The sequence below is a fragment of the Trachinotus anak genome, unplaced genomic scaffold, assembly GCF_046630095.1.
Source record: "Trachinotus anak isolate AG129_WGS33_773 ecotype Australia unplaced genomic scaffold, CSIRO_AGI_Tana_v1 ptg000008l, whole genome shotgun sequence".
Lineage (NCBI taxonomy): Eukaryota > Metazoa > Chordata > Actinopteri > Carangiformes > Carangidae > Trachinotus > Trachinotus anak.
In genome coordinates this window covers 15,688,954-15,703,303 of record NW_027273859.1, presented here as the reverse complement: position 1 = coordinate 15,703,303, position 14,350 = coordinate 15,688,954, and the positions used below count along the sequence as shown (strand labels likewise).

The window sequence follows — 14,350 nt, the reverse complement described above, 5'->3', positions numbered from 1 at the left end:
CCTTCACAAGATCACTCTGGTCTTTGTGATTATTATCAAGATCCTGAGTCAGCTTGTTGTTCTCATCTTGCAATATCTGTAGGGACTGTGACTTCACAGAAACTGCTCCTTTAAGCTCCTCACTGAGAAATACAAATGTTAGAATCATCTACAAAAATCTGACAACTCATGTAGATCATATGGCTTGTAGAAACCCCCGTCAGACATCTCTAGGCTCATGTCTTTACTGTAATGCACTGATTATATCATACAATTCAAATTTAAATCAGACAGATGTTTTTTTTGTGTCAACAGCCAAAGTTGATATACTCACATTTCCTTGCACAGACTCTTGATCCTCTGAGTTTCTGTGCAAAGCTGATCTTTGGATATATTCAGATCTTCTTGGTACTTGGAATTCTCTTTCTTCGATGCTTCCAGCTAAAACAATAATGACAAACATATTTACAACTACAAGACATATTCACTCATTAAATATTTCACTTCATTCTATTCCTCTTAGGCCCTGTTCACACTTTAACATCCACCTTGGGTGATCCAATCACAAGTAGACAACTCGAAGTTCAGGTGTGAATGCACCCAAGATGCATTGAGTACGCATTTGAGATCTATCACTTAGACCACATTCGGAGGTGGTCAGGGCCACTTGAGGCCAAATTCTTTTAGCAGAGTGAACGCAAATGCATCCTGGACCACATTGAAGGCCTGTCTACTCTACTGACATATTTTGCCACAGTCTAATCTGTCCCAACACAGTTTTATGATGAACCAAAAATATTTCATTTCAAATGGCTAAAACCTTATTTCACAGTAGAGCTGTGCACAGCACTTTGATAAGCTCACATTAGTTTATGTGTTTATAATGCAAGGAAGTGAGGCTACATCCACACTACTATGTTTTGTTTTAAAACGAAAATAATCTCTGTAGAGACGACCATTTTAGGTCCGTATCACAAACTATCTGCGTCCATACTAACATACCTGAAAATGCATATATACATGATCATTCATGTACACTGGGCATGCACAAGCCGCCCAGTGTAAACATGGAGCAGCTTGTCTACTCTCAGTTGTAACCAGCTGATTAGTGGCAGAAAATACTACGAATGAGGAGAGCAAAGACAGTTGTAGCATTAACATGTAGAATATAACTGAGAAACGGCTGCTAGCAAAGACAACACGGTCAATAACACTTGTAATTCATTACTCTTGTTGCTTTCACTATGAGTAGTTGAGGTTGATAAGACCCAATCAGGGAGTGACCCCGTGTGTCTATGTCATTCCAAAGGTCTCCTTTTTTGCCTGTCTAGACCACAACATAACCCTGAAGGTTTCAAACTAAAACTGGGCCTTCAGTGTTTCCAAAACGCTCCGTTTTCAGGACCCGAAAACTCTGGAGTAAGATGAACTAGAGGTAAAAACATAGCAAAAGAGATGCGCTTTAAAATGAAAACGTAGTGTGGACATAGCCTGAGATCCGATCACACGTAGTCACTCAAGACACTGATGTATAAAGATGTATAAAGCCAAGTGTGAACTGATGCATTTGGAGCTGTCCACTTGTGATCAGATCACTGAAGACACATGTTAATGGCACCCCTGAACTTACATATACAGTAGTGCTTAATAAGAAGGGCCACTTCACCACTAGAAGCTTACATTAGAAATTTCCCTGAAAATACCAATCTCTTACCTGGGTCTCTATCTCCCGCTTGGAGTTCTGGAGCTCTTCTAACAAAGATTGGGCTTCGTTCTTCTCCTGAATCAAACTGGCTTTCTCTTTTGTCAGCTGTTCGATAGCCTCAGCAGTTTTGCCTGACGCTTCTATGGCCTAAACAGTGCACGAGCAGGATATTTCATAAGAACAACAGTTTCAAAATAAGCCAATTATCTCAACCAACCGAACTAAGAAAATTGCAGGTCATTTGATAAAACTATTCATTATGCATCGTTTGACTTCAACCAATATCTCATTTTAGTATTATTTGATAAATTAACTACATGCTTATTAAATTAGCTATCTTAATAACAGATTTAGAATCCGTTATCCAAATCTCCATTCATTGGAATTTGTCAAGATTAACCAGAACCAGAAGGCTGAGAATTAACAACATATATATATTACACTGAGGAAAATAATTAGTATATACTCTAAATACTCTACAACCTGTGGCCTCAGAACGGATCCTGACCATCCATTAACTTGTGTAAGTCAGTGATAAAAAAATAAAAAATAAGTAAAAGATAAATGATTGTATAGTAGAAAAAAAATTATCTTCATCCAAAGCCAAAAAGCTGCTTTATAGTAACATATGAATGACATTGTAAAGATTATTGGAGCTATAATTTCTATTTAAAAAAAAAAAATAATAATAATAATAATAATTCACAGCAACATGATGAGAAATCCCCACATCTACCTTTTTGTGCATCAACATTATGATGTATTAACATCAATTATACAATTATATGAAATATGAAACATCATGAGATGGTGAGTGTAATCACCTTAGACCTACATAATCATGTACTCTAGAAGAATGTCACCTAACATTATAGATCACGTTATAAGCCCACAGGGAAAGGCTGGGAGCTAGGGGTAATAAATAGCGGTTAGTAAATGGAAGATGGAAAGTTAGACACAAAAATGAAAAGATAGAGGAAAGGGAGACAAACCAGCATGCATGCAGTGAGAAGGTGCATAGCCCCAGCCACTCTAAGCTGTGTGTGTTAGTGATTACTACTGGAGGAGGAATACCTCAAGCTGCTTAGAAATGGCATTTTTTAGTTGGGACTCGAGCTGCTTGACTTGCTGGGTGGCTTCATCTCTCTCCACCTGCAGAGCATTCTTCTGAGCTGTTAGGTTTGAGATGCTGGAGGAATTCTCTTCTTTTACAACAGCAGAAGCCGATACTTCTGCAACAGCATTCTTGTATTGCTTTTCCAAACGTTCTTTGACAGTTTGTAAGGCCTTGAAATCAACCACTAGTTGTTTCTGGCTAGCCTGCAACTTTTCCAACTCTTCCCGGAGCCTTGACCGTTCCACAAGCCAATTTTCTTGGCTTTCATGGAGGGAAGAAACATCTTGCTCCAATTTACACTGTACAGCTAAAAGGTCCTCTTTCTCTGTGGTCAAGAAGGTTATCTGTTTGCCCATCTCCTCACGCTTAGATAATAGCTGTTCTTTATCTTCTCTCAGCTGACTGGTCTCTTGCTCTTGCTGCTCCAGGTGTGTTTTCAAAACCTCCATATCCATTATAAAAGACTTGTTTTGCTCATTAGCATTCTTAAGGTTAGAGGAAAGCTCTTTGTTCTCTTGTGTAACTTTGGACAATGCTTTCTGCAGCTCAGCAATTTGTTTGGACAGAGCATCCTTGTCAGATATTGCTTTCTTCTGTTCAATGGATTCAGCCTCTAGTTGAGTCTCAAGAAGGTGTTTGGCATCTGACATTGATTCAGTCTGACTTTTTAACTTCTGAATCTCCTGGAGCAGCCCCTGGTTCTCTTTCTGGAAGGACTGCACTTTTTTGTCCGCTTCAGTTTGCAATGACTGCAGATGCTGACAGTCTTTTGTAAGGTTATCCACCTGCTGAACAAGTTCTAAATTAGCCTTCTCAAAATCCATTTTTAGTTTAGTATGCTCTTGGACAAGTTTAGTTTTGCCCTTTTCAAGAATTTCAATATCAGAGTTATGTTTTTGCAGTTCATTTTGTAGGTCAGTCTTTTCTCGTTTCAAAGAGGTCACTTCTGCTTCAAGTTTGTTTTTTTGCTGTTCGTTTTCCTCCAGCATTGTTGTTAAGTGAGACTTCTCTTGAATAAGGTCAGCATTGGCTCTGGAGTAACTGTCCAACTGGTCCTTAGTTGTCCGAATATCACTAATTAGCTTATCGTGCTCAAGAGAGAGAAGATTTTTCTCAGATATGGCTTTTGTGTGCTTCTCCTCTAACTCTCCCTTCTCTCCTGCCAAACGCTCATAATCCATTTTCTGCTGCTCTAATGCTGAATCCAGACTCATCTTTTCCTTTCGAATGACATGTATAGCCATCTCAGTTTCAGAATTCTGAAGGCGAAATGCTTGCCTTTCTTGCTCAAAAGATGATAATACCTCTTTAAATTTTTCGTTGGACTGAGACAGTTGTTCTGTTGAGATTTGTAGCTTCTCCTTTAAATCCTCTATCTCTTTGAGGAGCTCTTCCTTCTCGTTTAAGACTTTTCTTTGAACCACAAGTAGGTCTTCTTTCTCCTGCAGGAGGTGAAGTCTTTCGGAATCAGTCACCTGACTGCTTTTCTTGAATTCTTCCAGCATCTGGGCCAGGCTCATTTTCGAGGCTTTAAGTTCTTCACATTCACGGACAGAGCTCTCCAAGTCTTTCTTTGTAACAGTGAGCTTATTCTGGAGCTCCTCCTTCATTGTCTCAAGGCTTTTTTTATCCAACACAGAGGAACTGATTTCAGAGGACATCTCCACCTTCTCTTTTGTCAATGTCTCTGTGACTACCTGCAGCTGGGTATACTTCATGGTGAGATCTTCTTTTTCTAAGTTTAAAGATTTAAGTTTTTCCTGCAATTCAGTATTCTTAGCATCAAGAGATTTTTTGGCATTTCTAGCAGCATCTCTCTCTAAAATTAGATTGTCCTTCTCACATGCGAGCTTCGACCTGCTTTCATTGAGGTCCTCTTCAAGATGGTTCCTCTCTTTGCAGACATTTTCATAATCCTGAAGTAGTTGCTTCCTTTCAGCCTGAATTTGCTGGATGTCCTGCTGATGCTTTATGAGCAAGTCATTCTTCTCTGCATGTTGTTTTTGAAGCTCTTTGATTTGGGTCTGGTGTTCACCTTCAGCATGCTTCAGATTCTTGTTTTCAGTCTGCACTTCCTGAAGAAGATCTTTGAGCTTCTCCAATTCTGTGTTCAGTGAAATCCTTTCTTCATTTGATCGCTTGTCGTTGATGAGTAATTCCTCTTGATGTTTTGAAAGCTTATCTCTGGATATTAGCAATTCTTCATTCTGGACTGAAAGCTCCTGGTGACTAATCTCAAGAGCAGAGAGCTTAGTCTGGACAACTGAAAGCTGTTTCTCCAGTTTGCCTTTCTCAGCCTTAACATCCTCACTTTCCTTACACACGTTTTCCAGCTCTAGACTCTGCTTTTCCAGTTTTTTGGACAATTGTTCAACGTCATGCTTGTAGGAGTCAAGCTCAGCGGAAAGACACTGGGAAAATAAAGATGAAAGGAAAAAAAAACGTAGGGGAATATATATGCAGGGAAAAGTAAGATGAATCCAAAAACAACCAAGCAGATATGGACATAAGTGATATGTATTTGGAAAGGTTAAGCTGCAGAAGCATCAAAAATGGTAAAAGATCGCACCACAGCTAACACCACAATCATTAAAAATAAGAATAAAAAAGTGAAACATTTTCACTTCAACCCTTACTTACTTTAAATAAATATATCAGTTACACTGATGCCAATGAATTTTACTGACATATAAACAAAGAGTAGTGCCAGACTGTATGACAAACATATTTTCTATGTGTATTATTGTATATGTATATATATATATATATATATATATATATATATAATTTATACATGCCTTTCATTATGTACAAATTTTACTAACTTACTACTACTTGCACTAACTTTTTGTTAGAAAGTGAGATTGTTCTACTTAAATACAATAATCAGGCTAATAATGGGAGGAATGAGCAAGTTATCACAAATAATCTGTATGACGGTAAGAGTGAAAATGTTGTTGATGAGACACATTAATCACTGATGTCAAATGAACAAAAACAAGTGTTAACTTCTGCACGATGTTTGAAGAGGCTATATGCAAGTTTTCTTGGCATATGTAAGCTTCAGGCATCATTGCATTTACAATACAATTTATAACAATACAATATAACACGCCATCTGAGCAGCACTATTTCTTCAGGGCAGACTGAATGTTACAGTGACTCGCTATTGGAATGTCACAAGATAAGCTGGCTGGACTGGAGCTAGCTGGTTAACATGCAATCTTCAGTAGAAGAAAAGCAGTGATAAATAGAAGCAAAACAAGAATTAACATTGGTGTTATTTTCCACCGCTCCATACAGCTCTTGGCGAGTAAAGGAATGAAGTTTGATGCTGAATTCACCATGTTTCTTCTAGACTAGTAAACAGCTAATAATGCTAAGGTTGGCTGTATAGTAATAGCAAAACCTTACATATAGGTCCTTTAAAAAAATAAATTTTCATCTACAAATAGGATAGGTGATATTCTTCTTGATGATTTCAATGATCAAACATTAGTAAAATACATGAAGCATAATTTTTACATCAGACTTTTCAGAAAACTGAAATCACATTTATGTGTCTGTGCCTATGAGGGTTTGTTTTTACCTGAGCCTGTTGCTTATATGGCTGTAGCTCAGATACCAACTTCTCCAGCTCCTGGGTTTTGTCCTTGGAGGAAGAGAGCTCCTGGTTTAACTTCTCAACCTGACTCTGCAGCACCTCAAGTTCCTTCACATGGAGCTCTGATGCCAGAGACAGGGATTTCTCTTGATTGGCCTTCAGCTCCTTAACCAGGGTCTCACCCTGTTTAACAGCCTTCTCCTAAAAACAGGAAATGAGAAAGGCCACAACTAATCACATTACAGCATTTCTCTACTAAAATCCCCCACTTGTTTCACTTGAGTGTGCACTTCAGTCATTGGCTGTTTCAAAACAAGTATTTCAAATGTTAAGGTCTATAAAACTAAATTTTGAAGTTTTGAACATTTACAACATATATATTTAGTGAGTGCCCTATAATACTAACCAAGGTAGCAATTTTTTCCTCAAGGGTTTTTATTTGAGATTGATGTTCATCTCTGCTCTCTTTCAGTTCCTGCTCTTTGCGGGACTGTTCCTGCTGGAGTTGTTCATTTACGTGTGCCACCTTCTCCTTCTCCTCTGCAATTTGACTCTGTAACTCCTCAAGCCTCCTAAGCAACGACAAAAGAAGAGACAGAGAAAAAAAATGTGATCTAAAGGTCATAGGTTAGATGACTGAAAAATAAATTGACTTAAATAAATCCTCAAGTATGGAATAAAACAAAAGCTAGAGATTTGCATATTGATTAAAAACAAGAGTGTCAATGTAAGGTACGTATCCAATTCTGACAGGACTGACATTTGTTTTAAGTGGAGTAATTAAGTAAGAGCAGGGAATAATGAAATGTGGTACCTTTCTTTCTGTATAAGGTCTTCATTCATTTTGGTCAGCTGTACTGAACTATCACCAGATGCCTTCATCATGTCTGAAATATCATTTTCCAGCTTGTTTTTGTCCTTTGAAAGCTGCTCAAGCTTTTCATCTGCAGTCTTCAGCTTCCTCTCAAGCCCTGATTAAAGACAAGTTTGTTCATATGGTCTATACGTTCTAAAAACATACTGAAGCAATAACACACAAAGGAATGTAGTTTGAATCGTCTCACCGGCAAGTTGACTTCTTAGAGACTCTGACTCTGTGGACAGGGATGTGTACTGCTCTTCCTTCTTGCTGAGCTTCTCAAGTATTTCTGCAAAATGTTATGTTTTAGATTTGAAAAGCTGTTGTAAACTGGCCAAATAGTAGCAGATGATGAGAAAAGGTAGGAGGAAAACATTTGATTATCCGAACAAATAACAATTGTTTATATAATTTACCTTGCATAGTTTTTGCTGATTTAGTCTGCTCCTCTGTGCTTTCAGCCAAGTCTTGTTTCTGTGGGGAACAATAATTTGCTAATTGATACTTATCAGCCTATAAGTAACAAGACATTTCAGTAGGAATATGGCAAAGACATGATAAAGATACTTTAGAAACAGTGTCACAATCACATAGTTTGTTCATCAGAGAGCACTTAACATGAAATAGACCAGTGACTTAAAGAAAAAGAAACACTGTATCCACATCCAGAATCAAGCTAAAGGCCTCACCAAGCCTCCAACTTCCTGTTCCAGGGTATCCTTCTCCTGCTTTACAGTAGTAAGGGTCTGCTGTAAAGAAAGGACTTCTTTCTTTTGGCCCGCCAACTGAGAGCTCAATTCACTAACCTATAACACATGTCAAGTAAAGAGAAACAGCAAAGAAATCTGTGCATTAAAACAAAACATTAATATAACAATGACTAAAGATCATTGTCTAAATATACCATACTAACTTGACAAGCAGTAAGGACACCACTTCGCTTAAACATGAGAAAGACACATACAAATACAAATACCACTAAAATGATAAGGAGGTGAATAAAAAACCCACCTTGGCACCCTGATTGTTTTCTTGGTTCTGAACCTCCTCTAACTGACTCTTCAAGGTCACAACCTCCTGGTTACTTTGTGCTACTTGGCTGCGGAGAGCCACCATCTCTGCCATCTGCTCTTTGGTTTCTCTGTCCTTGTCTTGAGCCTGTTGTGCCAACATTGCTTCTTTCTCCTCTAGCTCTTTTACCCTAAGTTCAGCAGTATGAAGCTTTCCAAGAACATCTTCCATCTCCACAAGGTGCTGCTCCTCTGTTTTTTCAACACTGGACCGCAGTGAATCCTCCAACCGCTCCTTTTCTTCAGTCAAAGACAACAGCTGTGCCTTCAGTGCCTGCATCTCCTGAGTCCAAGCTGTGGTGTCAGCTTCACGTTTGGCTCTGGCCTCCTCTAGAGCCAACTTATGCTCCACTTTCAGCCTCTCTAGTGCACTTTTGGTCTCGACAAGCTCTTCTGTCTGCGCACCAGCGCCTTTACTGAAGGACACCTTTAGCTCCTCCATTGCTTGCTGGTGAGAAGCAATGGCAGACTCCAGCTTGGAATGCCACAGTTCAGTAAGGTCAGCTTTCTCCTTCTCAGCTTGACTTAAGCGCATCTGCAACTGCTCGTTGTCACCAGAGAGCCTTACAGATGTAGCCTGAAGCTGGGCAACTGCCTCACTGTGAGTCTTTTCTTTAGCTTCTAGCTTCTCCTTGTATTTCACCAGCTCTTCTTGCTGCTTAGCTTCTTGGGAAGTCAACTGATCCCTAAGAGAATTTATCTCTTCCAGAAGGGGAGAAAGAGTAGAGTTAGAGTCCGCCGAGCCTTCCTGGGTCCCAAGACGCAGCTGCAGGTCAGCTACCTCTCTTTTACGCAGTGTAAGGTCCTTCTCAAGCTCCATTATACGGGATCTTTCCGACACAGTAGCAACCTTTAAAAGCAAAAATCTTGTATTTAAAAATGTGTCAGAATCAGACATACTGACAGATCAAAAGCGTATTAATAGACCTATATCATACTTTACTCTTACTACACAAATGAAAAAAAAAAAAGATTGGTAAATTGAAATAACAAAGCTCTTGGTAACAGTGATGCTATGCTCACTGAGAAACATGCTGTTCAATTTGCTTGCTTAATGAGGAGGGTATAAAACCACTGATCCCAAAAAAAACAAGGTGTTATACTGACCTCTTGTGGCTATAAAGGGTACAATGGAAGTGAAAACAAAGCATGAATGGAGCTACAGCATTGTGCAAGGCATTTTCCACCATCCATTGAACTAAAACTCTTCATCACTGAATTAATGCTATTATTGAGGACGATTATGAACAAAGAAAACTCCATAAAAGAACTCTCAGGGAGCATTGGCATGTCTCATTATTTTTTATATTAATCCACCTATGTACCAAATCTGTTTTTTTTTATTTTTATTTTTTTATAAAAATGCATCTCTTTGAGCTGCTTCAACATAATATTTAACAGCTTGGTTGAGACATGTTTTCCTAAAAAAAAAAAAATGAAAGAAATAAAAAAAAAAAAAAATCCTAAATGATCCTATAGAAATTGCCCTCATCCTCATGACACTACAAGAATTATATTTTTACTTAATCTTATCATGACTATAATACGCTAGGGGACCACAATGAGCATAGTCTGGGAGGTGAAGGTTTTAGACTAGCATAATGCAGGGACACCAAATAAGCAGGACACATGGATGCTGGGAAGGACTAGGGAAGTAGAACATGGGATAACCAAGCTAATCAATAATAACTGATTAGCTGGGGACAAGGGAGAGGTTTGTCTGTCTGGTTAAGCAGTGATACCAGTAAAGCAAGAGTGAGTTCAGTTCGAGTAACTTATTGGAAAACAGTACAAAAAAGCAGTCACTTGAGACAGCAGAAAGATGCATGTGGTTATTTGTTTGACAGTTATAACAGAAATGTATATTAGAATTTGAATGCATCAATTTAAATGTGCAGAAATGCAGAATTCGCATATATAATTTTAAGCACTTAAACAAACCTCATATATGTATTAGTTTATTATTTGATTTAATTTGTTTGTTGTTTGGCTTTCAAACCAGGGGTACTATTTTTCTTATGTGAAGCTGGAAAAATGCATTTGAGGGGTTCATTCACCACAAGCCCATATAAAGCTCCAGTTCCTGTTTGGCATCTCTCTGTACCCCTTGCAAATGTTTTGGCCACTATCCCCGGCCCAGGCCCTCTTTTCCAACGCAGCACACTGCAGAGCAGAATTCATTACCCTAGTGTCTTCTAACTCTCTTTGGAGTTTCTCAGCTTTGGTCTTTTCAAAGAGCAGGCTCTGTTCAAGTTCCTTAATGTGGGCATGCTCCAGTCTGGTCTGCGTCTGTTAGTAAACAAGGGGGAGAGGAAGAGAACACACCAGTGCCACCATCACATGCCAGCCCAACACAGACAGAGAGGGAAGGAGACAAGACAAAGAATAGAAGGGTTTGGACAATGATAATGGTGATGGTGTGTGTGTGTGTGTGTGTGTGTGTGTTTGAGTATTTGGGAGGGTGGGGAAAGGGTATTGGGTGGAGATGAGTAGCGGTGTATAAGTGGAAAAGGGGAGAATCCCAATGCAGAACTTTCAGGTTGTGCCATTAAGAGCTGCACATAAGGAATTTTGTGAAAGAGTGATGGAAAGAACAAAACAGGCAGCAAAAGAGGGTGGGGGTGGGGGTGTGTGTTATGGATGTATGGAGTATGTTGATGGAGGCAATTTAGAGGTAATCATGCAAAATAGACACCTGGTGAACAAAGCACGCTGATTGTTATTATACATAAAAAAAATTTGATAATGTGTGTGAAGCCAGCAAGTAGATTGCATAAAAATGACATCACCATGTCATTGAGAGAAAGCAGTGAAAGTTGTTTTCTGACCTCACTAGTTAATTCTGTAATATGAGGTCAATGCATTATATCACACAGAAGATATCGAATGCTCTGTATAACTGTCATATTAATTTAATAATATAAAGTCAAGGCAAAGACAATTATTTTTGGATTTATTGTAATGTCCAGCTACATCCCCATTGTTTGCTGTCCTGACCCAAATATCTTGTTTATTACACTCAGCTTATTTAGGATTGATGTCTTGATTTCATACAAAACCCTACAGCATTATCAGTATCCACACTGCTTTCTCTCTTTTGTGATAAGGCCATTGCCCACACTGTATAATGTAAGTACTGATAAGAAAACCACCAGCTATTAGACCACCATGTGCAGGATTTGTGACAAGCCGAACAGAAATCAATCAGTAACAAGCATGTAGGGCACAAGAAACAAAGGATTCCCTTTTGACTTCTTGGTACTGTGTGCTATGAATAAGGGTTTTATGGCAACTTAATGAAGCATATCCTGGTACAATTTTGTGCTTCTACTCATATGTTACCCAGTGTATGTTAACCTAAATTTTGAAAAGGGGAATAGCACCATTTTTAAGTGCTGTGTATGTTATGTGACAGTAGGTCTTCTGCGGAAACAGTCTGAAAAAATGAACTGTCATGTCTAACTAACTAATTGATATACCTGTGTTTATGGAACCGTAACAATTAGATTTTGGGACTCACTGTACATTTAATTCATTTTCTGGGAACCCTGACTGTAAAAGTTCACTTCGACATTGTATGCACCCACTGGCTATTGTTAGTGGAGAAGTTATAAAGTCTAATTTAGCTTGGTAAATGTATCTTTATATAAAATTTACATTTGAATTCTTAAGATGAGTGTTATTCCCCTTTGTTGTGGTGGCCAGACTGAATTCTGTGACCGGGTAGTGGAATGACAAGGGAGCATCTCCAGTGGTTCCATGCTGAGCACTGGACCAACATGAAAGACGAGGACGAGAAGGAAGAAGAAGCAATAACATCACATCACTGAACAGGGAGGCATTGAGGGTTATAGCACAACATTAGTACACCTTCAACTTGAAGTCAACACAGCAATTCTGAGTTTGGCCTGTTTGGAGGATATTTTGTTGGTTTCAAGCTGCATGCAAGTTTTTAATATATCCACAGCTGTGAGTAAATAATAAAATGTTAGTAAACATGTTTAAAAAAGAAGATAAAGGGGTATTCTAACCCTGTAGCCCTCATTTTAAACATCTATTTTGAGCTCGGATGCCTTCAGGGTAATTGAGATGGTCTCTTGTGTAGCACTGTGGAATAAATAACAAATCCTTTGATCAGATATGAACAGAGATACCACTGGGCCCCAGTAGTCTGTATATCCTAACCTGGGATGAGAACACGACTCACATGAGAAAAAGACAATGAGTAATCAGAGCCTACTGTGTTAAATTACTGTAAAATATTATCTGAAGGAGAAAGCAACATCCACGTTCCTTGATAACAATAGGACAATAAAATCTTTATTTCTCTATAACAGGCAAACATTTTTAACATTTTCTGGTGAAGAGTTCCCATATGATTTATCTTATGATTTATTTTATGATTTATGACAAACATATGATTTATCACTCTATATTAAGTCTTTTCCTGGGCTTGTATAACAGTATTATTATGTCTTTTAACAACATAGGTTTACTGACCACATGAAGCCTAAAAATCCCTTCTATCCCTTCATCTATGGGCTCTGACACACTGGATATGTCGCATGTGCATGGCGGCTGTGGAACGTCTTGTTTTTCATTTCGGCGCCCATGTTAACAGATTAGAGCAAGCACACTGCCTGCGTGAGATGCATGTGAGACACACACGTCTTGCAGCAAAAAAAAAGAAAAGACTTGTTGATGTCATATTGACATTATACCAGCAATATTACACAAAACTGACACCTTCCACCATAGTTTTCTATGTTTAGGCTGAATCTGACTATGACACAGACATGAAAAAATATAAATATATTTTTTAACCATTTTAGCAGCTGCACATGGAGACAGTGGCACTGACTAAAAGTTACATTTTCTGTCAAGAATAAATCAGAAATTATAAAAAATGAAGAGAAATCAAACATTCAAGTCCCCTGCAAACTCCATGTAGACAGCGAGAGCTGGCAGAGGCAGCGACACAGCTAACACGCAGCTGGTGTAAATACACATGCACAAACCACACATCCAGTGTGTCCCCAGTGTAATCCTAGATGACGCTCTGTCTGGACTTGACTGTAGCTCTGTGACAAGCAATACTAGATAACCTTGTGCAATCTTAAAATGCATTAGACCTGCACCCAAGAAGACAGATGGATGTAGACAAAAATTCAGATCACTTTATGTCATGGATAAAGAACAAGGTTTATGTGAAATGGAATCCTGAGATGGAACCAGGATGCTGGGTGACTGGAGTGCCTGCTGCTTTTGAATTTGCTTTTTTGAATATTAAAATTTAGATTTTAAATTAGTGGGACAAATTTTAAGTTAGTAACCCTGCCACTTAAAAAAAATATATATATTTCTTTGTATTTTATTAGAAATGTCTGATTAAATATTTTGCAGTGATAAATGTTTTGTTTTTCAAACACACATCCAATAAAATGTGTAAGTGGCAATGGTGTTGATCTGTGTTGTGCATTTACCTCTAAGTCTCCTTTGGTAATGCAAGCTTCCTCGACACGGAATTGAAGGTCCTCCACCTTCCTATTTAACAGAAAACATAATGTTACTCAAGCTTGTTAACAGCCTCTAAACTGAGTGATTATGAGAAAGATAAAGCCAAATTAGGCAAACCTCTTTCCTCATGAGTTGAAAATAGTACACCAGCATTATGATCTTAGCTGTCATTTTCTCATTTTCTGTCTCAACAAACTAAAAAAGACCCTAACAAATATGGGTTAGATATAGATACTGATATGTCAGTATGTATTATGGGGTCATAATAGATACCGACATATCGTCATGGGTGACTGTTTACCTTTAACCTGTAATATCTCTGGGAATCCTTACCTACGCTCCTCCTCCAGTTGATTCAGCAGTTCCACTTTGTCTTTGTCTGCAGCTTCTACCAAGGCACGTAACTGATCCATCTTAGCTTCCATCTTCAACAAAAAGATTGGACAAAAAAAAATTGTAGACATAAATGCAAGGCAACAAACATTATCCCTAATTCTAA

At 38.4% G+C, this 14,350-nt stretch overlaps 1 protein-coding gene across 3 annotated transcripts in view; it reads right to left on the bottom strand.

The window, feature by feature from the left end:
• The window catches only part of clip1a (CAP-GLY domain containing linker protein 1a), a 29,061-nt gene that overhangs the window by 6,190 nt on the left and 8,521 nt on the right, over positions 1-14,350 (bottom strand). The window contains exons 7-20 of one of the 3 annotated variants that reach the window (XM_071483014.1): positions 14,185-14,276; positions 13,818-13,878; positions 10,519-10,623; positions 8,276-9,184; positions 7,954-8,070; positions 7,681-7,738; positions 7,470-7,553; positions 7,220-7,376; positions 6,812-6,977; positions 6,391-6,606; positions 2,759-5,212; positions 1,694-1,831; positions 314-420; positions 2-122 (exon numbers count right to left, since the gene is read on the bottom strand). In XM_071483014.1, coding sequence (XP_071339115.1) covers positions 2-122; positions 314-420; positions 1,694-1,831; positions 2,759-5,212; positions 6,391-6,606; positions 6,812-6,977; positions 7,220-7,376; positions 7,470-7,553; positions 7,681-7,738; positions 7,954-8,070; positions 8,276-9,184; positions 10,519-10,623; positions 13,818-13,878; positions 14,185-14,276 — 4,785 coding nt within the window. The remainder of the gene's footprint in view (position 1; positions 123-313; positions 421-1,693; positions 1,832-2,758; positions 5,213-6,390; positions 6,607-6,811; positions 6,978-7,219; positions 7,377-7,469; positions 7,554-7,680; positions 7,739-7,953; positions 8,071-8,275; positions 9,185-10,518; positions 10,624-13,817; positions 13,879-14,184; positions 14,277-14,350) is intronic. The other 2 variants (XM_071483015.1, XM_071483016.1) reach the window with 2 other exon arrangements.